The sequence below is a fragment of the Ovis canadensis genome, chromosome 3, assembly GCF_042477335.2.
Source record: "Ovis canadensis isolate MfBH-ARS-UI-01 breed Bighorn chromosome 3, ARS-UI_OviCan_v2, whole genome shotgun sequence".
NCBI lineage: Eukaryota > Metazoa > Chordata > Mammalia > Artiodactyla > Bovidae > Ovis > Ovis canadensis.
Window position 1 is genome coordinate 124,671,849 of NC_091247.1, and position 15,513 is coordinate 124,687,361.

The 15,513-nt window shown below is 36.7% G+C and overlaps 1 protein-coding gene across 2 annotated transcripts in view; it reads left to right on the top strand.

Annotated features, from left to right (window-relative positions):
• The window catches only part of TMTC2 (transmembrane O-mannosyltransferase targeting cadherins 2), a 436,273-nt gene that overhangs the window by 266,843 nt on the left and 153,917 nt on the right, over nucleotides 1-15,513 (top strand). For both annotated transcript variants that reach the window (XM_069584133.1, XM_069584134.1), the window contains exons 5-7: nucleotides 9,704-9,789; nucleotides 10,311-10,495; nucleotides 11,599-11,677. In XM_069584133.1, coding sequence (XP_069440234.1) covers nucleotides 9,704-9,789; nucleotides 10,311-10,495; nucleotides 11,599-11,677 — 350 coding nt within the window. The remainder of the gene's footprint in view (nucleotides 1-9,703; nucleotides 9,790-10,310; nucleotides 10,496-11,598; nucleotides 11,678-15,513) is intronic.

Sequence of the window (15,513 nt, forward strand, 5' to 3'; positions counted from 1 at the left end):
ATTTGGATTAATGCAAAGTTTGACTGTGATGCCAAGCCAATGCTAATTAACTTCAGTTGGGAAATTTCAAAGGCACGAATGCTTTAGGAAAATATTGAACATCAGAAACATATATGTCTATATCTTAGGAAAGAAATCTTAGTTACAAAGTACCTACATGTGTTAAAGTCTAATAAAATAAAATAAAATTCAGAAGAAAAGGCTCAATTGAAGATGAACATAATGTTTTTGTTAGTAATTTGACCTTCAGTTCAGTTCAGTTCAGTCACTCACTCAGTCCTGTCCGACTCTTTGCGACCCCATGAATTGCAGCACACCAGGCCTCCCTGTCCATCACCACCTCTTGGAGTTCATCCAAACCCATGTCCATCGAGTTGGTGATGCCATCCCACCATCTCATCCTCTGTCGTCCCCTTCTCCTCCTGCCCCCGATCCCTCCCAGCATCAGAGTCTTTTCCAATGAGTCAACTCTTCGCATCAGGTGGCCAAAGTATTGGAGTTTCAGCTTCAACATCAGTCCTTACAATGAACACCCAGAACTGATCTCCCTTAGGATGGACTGGTTGGACCTCCTTGCAGTCCAAGGGACTCTCAAGAGTCTTCTCCAACACCACAGTTCAAAAGCATCAATTCTTTGGCGCTCAGCTTTCTTCATAGTCCAACTTTCACATCCATACATGACCACAGGAAAAACCAGAGCCTTGACTAGACGGACCTTTGTTGGCAAAGTAATGTCTCTGCTCTTGAATATGCTGTCTAGGTTGGTCATAGTTTTCTTCCAAGGAGGAAGCGTCTTTTAATTTCCTGGCTGCAGTCACCATCTGCAGTGATTTTGGAGCTCCCCAAAATAAAGTCTGACACTGTTTCCACTGTTTCCCTATCTATTTGCCATGAAGTGATGGGACCAGATGCCATGATCTTAGGTTTCTGAATATTGAGCTTTAAGTCAACTTTTTTCACTCTCCTCTTTCACTTTCATCAAAAGGCTTTTTAGTTCCTCTTCACTTTCTGCCATAAGGGTGGTGTCATCTGCATATCTGAGGTTATTGATATTTTAGGGATTATAAATTATTTTGTCAACCATTGCTATAAACCTTAAGCTATCTGCTGTATGTATTTATTTTTTGGCTTCTTATTTTTTTTAACTTTTTAGTTTGATTAACAATGTTGTGGTAGTTTCAGATGAAAAAAGAAGGGACTTATAGCCATATACATACATGTATCCATTCTCCCTCAAACTCGCCTCCCATCTAGGCTGCCACAGAACATTGAGCAGTGTTCGATGTAAGCTATCTATTTTGATGACTAAGAATTCTTACCCAGGGAGTAGCAAACAACTTATTACTGAAATATTTTCAATAATATGATGTTACTTTTAAATTGCCTTAGCTTTTCAGTTTCCAGAAAGTTTCCTACATAGATAGTCATTTAATTTCCATGAAACTTGCCATTACTGCTGCTGGTAGATGAAAATGCCACCCTCTGTAACTCTAGTTTTTATAAGCATAGTGGGCTTGATCTGTCTGGAACTCCATTCCCTGCACACTTGCTTTCTGTAGATATTTTATCTGGCCTGTCATCATGGAAAGGTATCCATTTTGTGGGTTTCCAGAATACTATACATTTCATTTACACTGTATTGTGAGTGTTTGTTCATATGACTTTACCATGAAATAGCTCATTCAAAAAATATTGGTCTATGTTTGGTAATCTTATTCTCAATATTTAGTATGTTGTAGGAGTGCCATAAATTATGTTGTAATGAAACTGAAAAAAGAAAGCTGCTGTTCTTTGTTGTTGTTTTTCATTCACTAAGTTGTCTCCAACTGTTTGCAAGCCCATGGACTGCAGCACACCAGGTTTCCATGTCATTTGCTGTTTCCAGGAGTTTGCTTAAACTCATGTCCATTGAGTCGGTGATGCCATCCAATCATCTCATCCTCTGTCATCCTTTTCTCCTGCCCTTAATCTTTCTAAGCATCAGAGTCTTTTCCAATGAGTTGGTTCTTTGCATCAGTGGCCAAAGTATTTGAGTTTCAGCTTCAGCATCAATCCTTCCAATGAATATTCAGGGTTGATTTCCTTTACGATTGACTGGCTTGATCTTGCAGTTCAAGGGACTCTCAAGAGCCTTCACCAACACTACAGTTTGAAAGCATCAGTTCTTTTGTGCTTAGACTTCTTTATGGTCCAACTCTTACATGCGTACATGACTACTGGAAAAAAAATAGCTTTGACTAGGTGGATCTTTGTCAACTAAGTGGTATCTCTGCTTTTTAATATGCTGTCTAGGTTTGTCATAGCTTTTCTTTCAAGGAGCAAGCATCTGTTAATTTTGTGGCTGCATTCACTATCCACAGTGATTTTGGAGCCCAAGAAAATAAATTCTGTCACTGTTTCCACTAATTCCCCATCTATTTGCCATCACGTAATGGAACCAGACCACCTGACCTGCCTCTTGAGAAATCTGTATGCAGGTCAGGAAGCAACAGTTAGAACTGGACATGGAACAACAGACTGGTTCCAAATAGGAAAAGGAGTACCTCAAGGCTGTATATTGTCACCCTGCTTATTTAACTTATATGCAGAGTACATCATGAGAAATGCTGGACTGGAAGAAACACAAGCTGGAATCAAGATTGCCGGGAGAAATATCAATAACCTCAGATATGCAGATGACACCACCCTTATGGCAGACAGTGAAGAGGAACTGAAAAGCTTCTTGATGAAAGTGAAAGAGGAGAGTGAAAAAGTTGGCTTAAAGCTCAACATTCAGAAAATGAAGATATGGCATCCGGTCCCATCACTTCATGGCAAATAGATGGGGAAACAGTGTCAGACTTTATCTTTTTGGGCTCCAAAATCACTGCAGATGGTGACTGCAGCCATGAAATTAAAAGATGCTTACTCCTTGGAAGGAAAGCTATGACCAACCTAGATAGCATATTCAAAAGCAGAGACATTACTTTACCGACTAAGGTCAGTCTAGTCAAGGCTCTGGTTTTTCCTGTGGTCATGTATGGATGTGAGAGTTGGACTGTGAAGAAAGCTGAGTGCCGAAGAATTGATGCTTTTGAACTGTGGTGTTGGAGAAGACTCCTGAGAGTCCCTTGGACTGCAAGGAGATCCAACCAGTCCATTCTGAAGGAGATCAGCCCTGGGATTTCTTTGGAAGGAATGATGCTAAAGCTGAAACTCCAGTACTTTGGCCACCTCATGCAAAGAGTTGACTCATTGGAAAAGACTCTGATGCTGGGAGGGATTGGGGGCAAGAGAAGGGGACGACAGAGGATGAGATGGCTGGGTGGCATCACAGACTCAATGGACGTGAGTCTGAGTGAACGCCGGGAGTTGGTGATGGACAGGGAGGCCTGGCGTGCTGCGATTCATGGGGTCGCGAAGAGTCGGACGACTGAGCTACTGAACTGAACTGAACTGAATGGAACCAGATGCCAAGATCTTAGTTTTCTGAATGATGAGTTTTAAGCCAGCTTTTTTACTCTCCTCTTTCACCCTCTTCAAGAGGCTCTTTAGTTCATCTTTACTTTCTGCCATTAGAGTGGAATCTTCTGTATATCTCAGGTTGTTGATATTTCTCCCGGCATTCTTGACTCTAGCTTGTGATTCATCCATTCTGGCATTTCACATTATGCGCATGTAAGTTAAATGAGCAGGGTGACAATCAACAGCCTTGTCGTACTCCTTTCCCAAATTTGAACCAGTCCATTGTTCCATGTCTGGTTCTAACTGTTGCTTCTTGTCTTGCATACAGGTTTGTCAGGATGCAGATAAGGTGATCTGGTATTCCCAACTCTTTAAGAATTTTCCATTTTACTGCTTTTTCGTATTTCCCTGGTCTTAACAGTTCATGACACTATGTAAACCACATCCCGTTTCACCCATGGTCTATGTTAAGTGTCCGCTTCACTGCATGCAATACATATTCTTGAAAAGTATGCTTTTCTTCTGCTAATGTGCTTTATTAATACCAGCTTTGAAGACGCCAGATTTCAACCATTTTAAAGACCTTTGTTTGAACCTGAGGCAAAATGTAGCTTTACTTGAAGATTTCTATATTTTGACAGTTCTATATTGAGGGCAACTTTCTGTTAATACCAAGAGCCACTGACATTTTGTTTGACTGTACTTACAGTGGTGGGGAATGGCATGCTTTAAAAAAAGTGAGAAAATGTATTCTGTATTTTTATATGAAAAGTCAGTAGAAATGATGGTGAAGTTTTTACTTAAAAAATAATTTATTCCCTGTATTTTGCCTTTTTACAATCTATGTTCTTTATGTAGTTCATGTATGTGATTATCAAATACATGAGTTCTAAAGACTCATGTTCTAAAGAAATGCATTGCAGTTAGTACATATGAAATACTAAATGTAATTTCTTAACCTAAGCACTATTGACATTTGGGGCCAGAGATGTCTTTGCTTTGAGGTGACTGTCTTGTGTCTTCTAACATGTTTACATTTTTAATAGCATACCTGACCTCTACCCATGAGATGCTAATAGCATCCACCAGTTGTGACAGACATGCACGTTTCCAGACGTTGCCCAGTGTCCCCTGGGTAACAGTCATCCCTGAGTGAGAAACACTGTGCTAAAAAAAAAAAAAGTGTTCCCCTTCTGTCTCTGTCAATATGTGGAATCAGCCAGAGATCGTATGCCTATTTATACTCAGTTTGTTTTCAACTATGTCCAATCCACTGTTACCATGGATATGACTGGTTTTCATTTATCAAATGTCTAGGGTCTTGTGATTTTTTAGAAAAGGATATTTAGACAAGACGGGGTTGTTGGGGAGACTAGGGTAATGATGGGCAAAACTTTCACAAGAAAAAGAAAGTCTCCACACTCAATGGTGATTCCTAGAACATGATCAGAATCAGGTTAACAAAATGCTGAAACATTTTAAGACAGGGCATTTTGTTGTTTTTTTCCTTTAAATAAAGTGGTCTTTAGTCTAAGTATTAGAGTGAATAGTACTTCATATATCCAGTTATGTTTTTTCCTTCAACTGTGACTGTATCTGTTCTCCCTCTTTCTCCAGTTTGTATTCTTAACTGACTGCTTTATTCCAGTGACTGTGGTTCCGAAAGATAAGTCATTTGGGGGAAAATATGAGAAGTAATATATTTCAACCTATTAAAATACACTATGATATATCCACTTACACATAAAGGTATGTGCCACTACTTATTAGAGGTCAGCAACATTTTTTCGATTTCTCACCCAAAAGACACTTTAAGTTTACATTAATGTATAGCATGGGCCAGTTTCCTTAATTGCTAAGCAACTTGATATAAGTAAAACTATTTCTTACTAGATTCTGGTTCGATGGTATATTAAAATGTATTGTTGTTTTTGATGTACTACGTAGAAACTTAAAGACTTTATTGACATGATCTGCATGTAAACAAACTGTGTCATCTATTTTAAATAGCTGTGGAAAAGCCTTTGCTGTGAATGCTGTATTAAAATACAGATCCTTCTTTATAATCTGACAGCTGGGCTTGAATTGTAGAACACTTCTTGCTAGTGGTGTGTCCTTTATTATGTTGCTAAATTTTTCTTACCCCAAGTCCATCATCTGTAAAATGAGGCTAGTATAATATCCTGTCTCACAATATTATTGATGAGTAATAATTATGTTAATATATGTAAATGTAAGGTAACATTATAAGTGCCAAGTAAGTTTAGCTTTTTCTTTTACCATGACTTATATGATGTGAAGGATTTCTCTCCTCCTGTCCAGTCTTCAATAAAATAAGAAATGGATTCAGTAAATGTGGAAAACAGCAGGAACAGAAGCATCATTGTTTCAGTGCTACAACTGACCCAGATTCATCCTGAATTTAAAAAATGGCAGTTTGAGTCATTTTCAGAGCATCAGTTCAAGTTCACATTATACAAAATCTGGAGAATTTTAGAGCAAATGAAACCATAATCCAGAACCCATGCATCTAAAATTGAATTATCTTCTCTCTCTCCTTTTTTACTTTCAGAAAGAGCGTGGGATTTGTTGTCAGAGAAACTATGTTCCGGTCCTGCCTTTGCCTCTTATTAACCAGACAAAAAACCTAAAGTTTAGTTGGCAAATTCTCTGTGGACCTCTTTTCCTGTGTAACATGGGGCTGACGATGATGATATTGCTGGCTAACTACTGCTTACTTTCAATTCTCTGCCAATGGCACTTGGGCTCCTGAGTCTTCCCTTGTCCATTCCTGAACTAGAGTGGGGTTACTCCTCTGTCCTCCATCACAGTCATTTCCCACACCATTTGTTTTCTTATCTGTCTCCCTGAATAGAGAGTACATCCACAGGCAAGTGCGTTTGCCTTGTTCATATTTGCAGCAGGTGTACTGGGGTAGAGTTGATGCTCAACTAAATCCTTAGCCATAAGAAACTGGACACTATAGATGTCTAACTTGGACTCACTCCATTGCCAACTTTATTCAGAGGGTGCTGCTCTCTAATTCAAAGAGCTACTTTATATATAATCCTGGTGACTTGCTACTACATCACTGTGTGTGACTAGTTTTCTCCAAAGAATGAGGCAGGCTGGACAGGATTGTCTAGGAGTGGTTATCATGTAGTATTTTATGAGTTGGAAAATGACACGACCGTAATACATCAGCATCAGGGAGCTCATGAGGCTTGAATACATCATTTTCAAGGTTTATGGGCTTTAGGCACATTTTCAAAGATATGTGCTCATCACCTCATGTTCTTTCCGTCTAGCCTAACAGCATATTTGCCCTTTAGAAATGTAATTATATGCAGACTAATTAGTGGGCAATTGCAGTTATTTAGGTGACAGGAAAGATAAAAAGGGCTCTGCTAGATCCATAAAAGTGAACCTTGAGGGGTCACAGTGAAGAGCCTTAGAAAATAAGGACTGGTAGGCCTTGGAGACTGCTTTAAACTTGGGCTTGTGAGAGTGAGTGAAAAGTCAAGAGTGATAGCCAGGTTCCTGATTTTAGGCAGTGGCGTGAATGATGGTGCTGATTGCTGAGGGAAGATTTTTTCTTCTTTTATCTATCTCATTTATCTCTCTATATAATTTTAAGTCGGAGATATTGCTTTTGAGTTTTGGATATATTGGTTTTGAAATTCCAGCAAGCACCTAGATTGACGTGGCTGAGTAAGGTGCTGGATTTTCAACAGATCTGGCTGTCAGTAGAGAAATCACTATTTTAGAATTGAGAACAGTCAGCATATGAGCTGGATGTATGCATGTCGTCATGCAGACTGTGCTTCTCAAGAAAAGGAGAAAAAGACAACAATCTGTGAATTATCAACCTCTTTTAAAAGAATATATGAATAAAGATGTGCTTTTCTTTATACTCTGAAGTATAGTTTTAGCAATATAAAACTAAGGAAGACCAGCTTTCCAGAAGCTAAGGAAACACAGAGTTTCAGGAAGGAAAATGGGTTTAATAGTCACAGATGCTACAGTTGAGTAGGACGTTCATATAGGCAAAATCTTTGGGGAGTTTAATTGTTAGTGGAAATTTGATTATGACATTTTAGCTGAATCCTAGGAAAGAGCCTAGATTGGATTTAGGGGTAAATGGGATTTGAGTCATTAGACATACACACCACAGACCATTATGAAAGAAAAATCTGACTTTGGAGGGAGGCAGGACAGTAAGAAGTAAAGAGCTGGATGCAAGAATGATAAGGTGGTAAGGTTTTATCTTCCCTCTGCTAAGAGGCAAACAAACGTTTTTGTAGTCTTGAGGGAAAGGAAATTGCAGTGGGGAAAAGATTGAAGATACTGTATAAGGAGGGGCTCATGGGAGAACTTGAATTCCTAAGGAAAGTAGGAAGACTTGGGTTAAGATAAATTTCTCCTCTGATGACATTAGCTTTTTATCAGAGAAGTGCCTCTTTATCTGAACCTCAAAGGAAAGACACTTAAGATGGTAAATAAGTTTCTGAAATGAGATAATATATATGAGCTTAGTTAATTGGAAAACATTTTGTCTAAATTATTTTTATAAAGGATATTGTTTTTTGTGGAAAGTATATGAGTGCTCTTTCTCTTTATCAATTTTGCTTGCTTTTAAAGACAACTGAACATTTTCACAGGCTCTTGAATACTGCAGGAAGCTTTGTTTTCCCTTGTACCCGGCAGCAGCAAAGTGTACTTAACAGCAAAGCATGTCAATTTTGTAATCAAATTGTTGCTCTAAAGTTTTAATAGATATGTACATTACTGTGAATATGTTATCCTTAATATGATTTGAAGTGGTCTCATCTATTCACAAGGCTCTTTTAACAATAGAAATAATAAGGTTAATCTATGCTAATAAAACAAGTGAACCAACTTTAATTTCAAAATGATTTACTTCATTATTTTTCAATCATGCCCATTAAATAATAAGCTGAGTATTTAAAAATACCCTACAAAATGATAAGGTTTTACCAGTAGGCTTCTCATTTTTCAAACCTCCATTTTACTGCCTTTTGAAGACCTCAGGAGCTGGCAAGTGGAATCTGCAGTTTAAGGCTGATGACAGTAGTACTCAGGTCCAAGAGAGGTGCCAAATGTCTGTAAGACACTTGCTGATTTTAAGAGAGCAAAGACAGGTCACAGAGCCCTTTGTGAGAACTTTCAGAGCTTAGTTCCAGGTCCCTGACACTGTATTTTCACAGACGTAGTAATTGATCCTCACTTCGGTCATGAGGGCAGGGTCTGGAAACGCCGGGATAATCCATGTGGCTAGTCACTGCCGAAGCAGCCTCCTAGGGAGGTGCATAGACTCTGAGGGTGTGTAGACAGAAGCACGTCTCACAGTGGTGAGCTGAAGTTTGCTCACTGCTCTGAAGTTCAGGCTTATTTGGCCAAAGCCAAATAATAAAGAAGTAACTAGGTGTATGGCCTTCAGTCTGTGTTCTCTGATGGAATCTGATTAGATTCTGACTCCATCCTGTTGACCCAGGTTACCTGTTGCTTTTCGGGCAATTGTGGGGCAGTATTTCCCAAACAATAGGACCAATGGGAGAGCCATCTTAGGTTTAAATGTGTGCGTGTGTTTATATATATATAGTTCAGTTTTAAATATATATATAGTTCAGTTGCTCAGTTGTATCCGGACTCTAAGCAGCCCCGTGGACAGCAGCATACCAGGTCTCCCTGTCCCTTACTATCTCCTGCAGTTTGCCTAAGTTCATGTCCATTGAGTCGATGATATTATCCAGCCATTTTATCCTCTGCTGCCCTCTTCTCCTTCTGCCTTCAATCTTTCCTAGCAGCAGGGTCTTCTCCAGTGAGTTGGCTCTATGCATCAGCTGGCCGAAGTATTGGAGCTTCAGCTTAGAGCTTTAGACAAGTTTCCTGTCTAAAATGATGGAAAATTGTGCATGTTCCGAGGAGAAATGCAAGTGGTTGGTAATTCTAGTGGGAGAGAAAAGACTGCTGGGAATGGGAAAGTTCAGTGAGGGCTAAAGGGCTTTTAAAAAATACTTCTTAATACTTTCTAATGCAACATAAATGCAACTGATACCTCTCTAAACATTTTCTTTGCTGAGGAATCATTTCCTTCTATTCAGAATTTATTTTTACAGTACCAGGTCATTTTTATGACTCTATTAACCATTTTTATTTTTGAAATATAAAATGAAAATTTGTGGTTTTATGTATACTAATACTGTCTTGTCTCCAAATTTCTATTTTCCTCATACAGAGGGTTACTTCTACAAGAGAACAGCAGGTTTGCAGAAGCACTACATTATTATAAATTGGCGATTGGGAGCAGGCCTACACTGGCTTGTAAGTGATATTCAAGTCCTTTTAAAGTATGTCTTTCTCCATGAAAATGGTGACCTAAAGCCTCACGGGTTAAAAAACATGATACTTCTATTTCTGAATACTTTCCAATCAAATTAAGAGCCTTTAACAAGTACATCTCTCAATTTTAATGTTTTGTTGTCTGATTATCATTTTGATACATTAAGAAACATGTAGCTTTTATTCATCTAGTTTCTAAGCTCAAAATATTCTGATACTTTGAAGGCAGAGACTACTTTATATATATACATATATATGTATATATATTAATGATACCTAATACATTTATATATTAGTGGTACCATGTATATATATATGTGATACCTGTACTTTGTACTACATTATTGTTCTTTTGTATATTTGTTCCCTGGAGGTTCATTTCTTGGTTTTCTTTTAAAATCAGAAATAATGCATAAAGATGAAGTTGAAGTAAAAATAGCTTTATTGTTTCCACAGTGTACATCATCTCCTCTCATTTATATCTCCACTTTTTCACCCTTCAGCTGCATATTTAAACACAGGTATTATTCTAATGAACCAAGGAAAGACAGAAGAAGCGCGACGCACATTCCTGAAGTGTTCTGAGATCCCTGATGAAAACCTAAAGGACCCTCATGCCCACAAGAGCTCAGTCACCAGCTGTCTGTACAACCTGGGGAAACTCTATCATGAGCAGGGACACTATGAGGTCAGGCCAGAACCTCTCTGCCCTGTTCCTCCCCCTTGTTCTGATCTGGTCTCAATGACTTCTACCTGTGATCTCATTGTAGGAACACTGATAATTTAAGAACTGATATTTTAACACAGTAATAATTTAAGAACTGATATTTTAATAAAAGAGTTTTATGGGGAAATTCTTCTGGGAAAAATTTCTGTTAAAACAGATTTTTTCACTATGATTTTCTCAGAGTAATATGACTCCTTATGAAAGGGAAACAACATGCATTACTGCCCAAGTTGTTTGCTCACCATTTCTTTGATTTTATAATTTAAGACATATTATTGTTATCTGTATTCACTGTTTGATGTTAAAAAATACATTTTTTTAATACTCTGCATGTTAAGTGATTTGGTATAAATCCTACTTGTTTCTTTTTATTCTTTTAAACACAATAATGCAATGAAAACTAATTTTATTGTTTTCTGAATTGGGAAGAGGGGGAAAGTGGTGGATACAGGATCTTGTACAGGAAGTTAGGAGGATTACTTAGTCCTGTGTTTCCTATCTCTCACACGAAGCCTGCCTCTATGGGTTTTGTTTCTTCCATTCGATACCGCAACCCACTTTCTCAAACAACTCCCCCAGAGACTCTTACATGATATTCTAAGACTGCAATCCGAGGATAAGGATGCAACTTTAAAAATAATTGCATTTCATGATCTCAGTATGTCTCAGTTGCTAGAAGATTGATTCATTGATATTTTATTTATATTATACTTAATTGCTTGACTTGAAATAATGACAAATTTTAGAGGACTATGGGTGACTCCAAAATATAAATTTTTCTAGTTGTTTTTATTACATAATGTATCTGAATTGAGAAATTTAAAGAGTATTGGTAACATTTGACTCCTTGTTAAACTGAGATTTTATATAACCTTCATGGGGTGAGTTGAACGGTTTTATTCATGAAATTGAGGTAATTTGATATCAAAGAATAGCTCAGTTGAATTTTCCTCTAATGAACCATTTAGAAAGAGCAATGGAATAGTTTAATTTTGGAAAGATGTTGTTATTTTGTTTCAGTGAATAGCCTTGTACTTTATTTCTTTTTCTATTTCTTAAATTAGGATGCCCTTAGTGTATACAAGGAAGCAATTCAGAAAATGCCTAGGCAATTTGCCCCACAGAGCTTGTACAACATGATGGGTAAGTAAAATAGTAATATTTTAATTGATATTTCAGGGATATATGGCACAATTAAAACCTATACTTGTTTTAAATGGATCTCTATTAAGTCATGTTTTAATCCTCACTAAAAAAAAAAACCATATTCACAATTGGATGTCACATTTAAATTTTCACAAAGCACACCTATTCTAAGAGCAAATAAATATTGTGATTCTCAACAAATTGGCTGGATCCCAGAGTTATTGAAAAGGGGCTCATAAACCAAAGTGGGTATCAAATATTAGCTAGACTCTTGAGATTGCAAATGATGAATAAAGTACATATAGATTTTGATGAGTTTATCAAATTTCTGACAATTTTTGATCATCTTATTTTCTTAATCAGAATATTCTCAAAAGTAAACATGCTGTGATTTAGAGATTCCTGATTTTGATGCTTACAATAGATGAGAATGAGTCAACTTGTGTTGTTTGCATTGATAAAGGTTTGGATTGCAAGAGGGGTTTTTGTTTTTTTTTTTCCTACAGAGTATTATTTTAGAGTAAAAGCAATACTGTGAAGAGTATAAATGTTCTAGTACAATTGTTCCTTTTTCTACACTGAGTAATTAGCTCAATTTTCTAGAAAGTATTCAAGTGAGGGCATAGATTTTTCTAGGTGCAAGGGGCCAAGAACTGGAGTTACTAATAAATCTGCCTATAACCTGTGATTGGTCCATGACAGTCTCATAGCAAATTGTTACCACAGCTGTTTGATCACGGACACACCTAAAGACTGTCTATTCAGTATGTGACTCTTGAAAAGAATCCCTGAAGTTTAAGATGTCCTGTTGATTAACATTGCTGTTTCTAGATAGGGGAGAGAAGTGAGAGGGCTGTTTTTGTCTTCAAATCAAATATTTCTTTTCCTCCAAAGTACAGATTAAACCCCAAATTTTCCTTTCATTAAACCTGGCTAAGTTTTTCAAAAACATTACTAGGCCTTCCTCATGTATATAAACTATATGTGACTACATCATTTCTAGGATTATTTTATACTTCTGTATCCTGTGATTTGAGAAATCTGATCTTAGCTGTATGACTTTTGAGTACACATAAAAAATCTCATGCCTTCCCTAACTAGAAAATATATGCCTGGCAAGGACACTCACTTCTACTCTTTTTTTTAAACAAAAGAAAATTTAGAAATGTTTTAGAGCTCAAACAAGGCACACAAAAGAAAAGGCAAAAACGCAAAAAAAAAAAAAAAAAAAGATTTGGAAGAGGTTGATAAATTCATCTGTCTCTTGAATCCTGCCCCTAGTTACCCTGGACAGCAGCAGGGTGATTTAATGCTCCTGTTAAAGAGGACACTGAAGTATTTTTAGTTGCTGTTATTTTTCTCTTGGATATGATCACTAAAAGGTAAAATCTGCTTCCTTCAATGTACTTTTGCCCTTACCATCTTGTGAGGTAAATTCACGCCTTTTACTGTTTGACATTTTATTATCATTCTGTCCACCCAGGTGAAATGTCCATGTCCATAATGTGTGTACTGAGAATATGTAGATATATCAGTTGAATGAGCTTTTCTGTGTTAGTGCTGGATAGTTATTAATTTCACAGTGAATATTGAAAGAACTGTGTTCTCTAGTTTTCTCTAGGGCATATTGGTTTTAGTTTATAATTTCGTTTTTAACACTAATGCTTAGAAAGGACTATTTCCTAATTTTCCTCAATTATCAATGAAGATCTTTTTCTTTAAATTAGGAAAGGACTCAGCTCTTTGACAATAGGCTACATATGACATCTTCATTGTTAATAGGAAGTGTGGTATTCACTATAGTTAACAATTTCAAAAATTCATTCAATTATTTTATGTAAATACATTTGCTTGAAAATTCAGCTGTTACCTTGGGATCTGTGTCTCATATGGTTACACAGATGCTGAGCACTCATAGGCAGCAAAAGATAAGTGTGTCCCTGGGGTGATCGCTTAGTCCTTTGTCTTATTTTCCATCATAGAAGGAGGGAACCGCTTTGCCCAGACTCTGCAAAGCCCTCTAACAGTTTGCGAGGGGAGAATCTCAATATAATTTAAAATTCCAGATTTCTTCCATAATTATAGTGGCTGCCTTCTGTTTAATTTTATGTGAAGGTCTGTCAGCTGACTAGGTTTTGCAGTTTCAGTTGTTCATGAAACTATAATTTTCTCTGAGAGTAAGTTCACCTTCTAATCAAATGGGTGATATCCTCTGAGTGTTGGCTTTAACTCCTAATACATTTTGATTAGCCTCCATTTGACAAGAAAAAAAGTGGCCCAGGAGATAAACTGCCCTATCGGTTCATCAGTTTCATTAGTCTGTCAGCGTGTGCTGATTATCCTATCAAGTTTATCAACAGCCTCGAATATGTTTTCTAATTCTCATATTTGCATAATATTGGTGCCCTTTAGGGATCAGTGATGGATTTTAATGTCTGACTGGATTTAGCCTGCAAGTATTCATTTTTCTCATGGCTCATTCATTTACCCCTTGAAGATCATTAGCACCAAGCACTTGTATGTATATATGCAAATATTTTTTTCTTTTATGTTGAGAGGTTAGGAGAAAAAAAGGAATATGTGTGAAAAATACAGTTATACTTTAATACTATTATTTGTTTAATAACACAGTTCATTGCAGCTGCTTAAAGAAAACACACACTCTGGTCCTTTGTATTTCCCCTTCCCTTGAACATTTTATGAAAAACATCACTCCCTGCTACATGCTAGTAGTTGACTTACCCTGGATATCAAATGAGCCTATTTTTTGAATCTGTGTATTAATAGAAAATAACAAGATTGATCAGCTTGCTATCCCAACTTAACATTTTCCATGTTTTATTATAAGACTGTTAATTTTTATTGTGGCAGCATATAAGTAAAATTAAAAATCTACTTGCATAGACATTTTCATTATTCTCTTTGATTTCATAGCGTCAAGATGATTAAGTCTCAATAATTGAGGATTGTGTCTCATCTAAAATTAAGCAAATTTATAAGCATGTACAAATCATGTTTTAAAAGATACTATATATCATTTTTATAAACAAAAATTAAACTTTTACTTAGGCAGCAGTTATAATTAGTAAGGTATGAAAATACATGAATTATTAAGAGGCCAAAATCATACAAAAAAAATTGCTCCTAGCTGGTTGTGCAACTTCATTTCTGTATTTCCTCTTCAGAGAATGAGGGTTGGATTCAGAGACCCCAGGTTCAACTTATGGCTTTAGCACTTTGTAGCTGAGTGAAGTTGGACAGATTACTTAACTGAAGCCTCAGTTTCCCCATCCATATGGTGCCTGTAATGGTAGTGTCTGTTTGATTGATTGACGTAATGAAGGTAAAGAATATTGGACCAAATGCCCAACCTAGTCAGTGGTTCATAATGTTACCTTCCTTTGTAGTCATTATCATTTCTGTGGGCTTTAAACTCCAAAAGTCAGTAATTGTATTCTCTGGTAGTTCTTTCTGTATTAACAATGTAAATCTGATTTCTATATAGATACAATTTTGAGATAGTGATGGCTCTAGAGTCACCAACGTGGATTCTATTTAGTTCTGTCCTATCTATAAGTGCTGTATTTTCTCTGAAGCCCATTTTTCCTTATCTTTCAACAACCACAGTCAAAATCCTTCTTTTATCATTAAATGTATCTGCCAAAACTGAAACAGCTACTTAGTTAGTGTCCAATTAATTTAATTCCATTAATATAGTATTCCCTCTAAATTGAAATCATATTTAGAGTTTTTTCTCCTTTTCCTGTCATTACATATTTTCCCCCTAGACTTAGTCAAAATTATTCTTTATTCTGAAATTAATTTTTATTTTG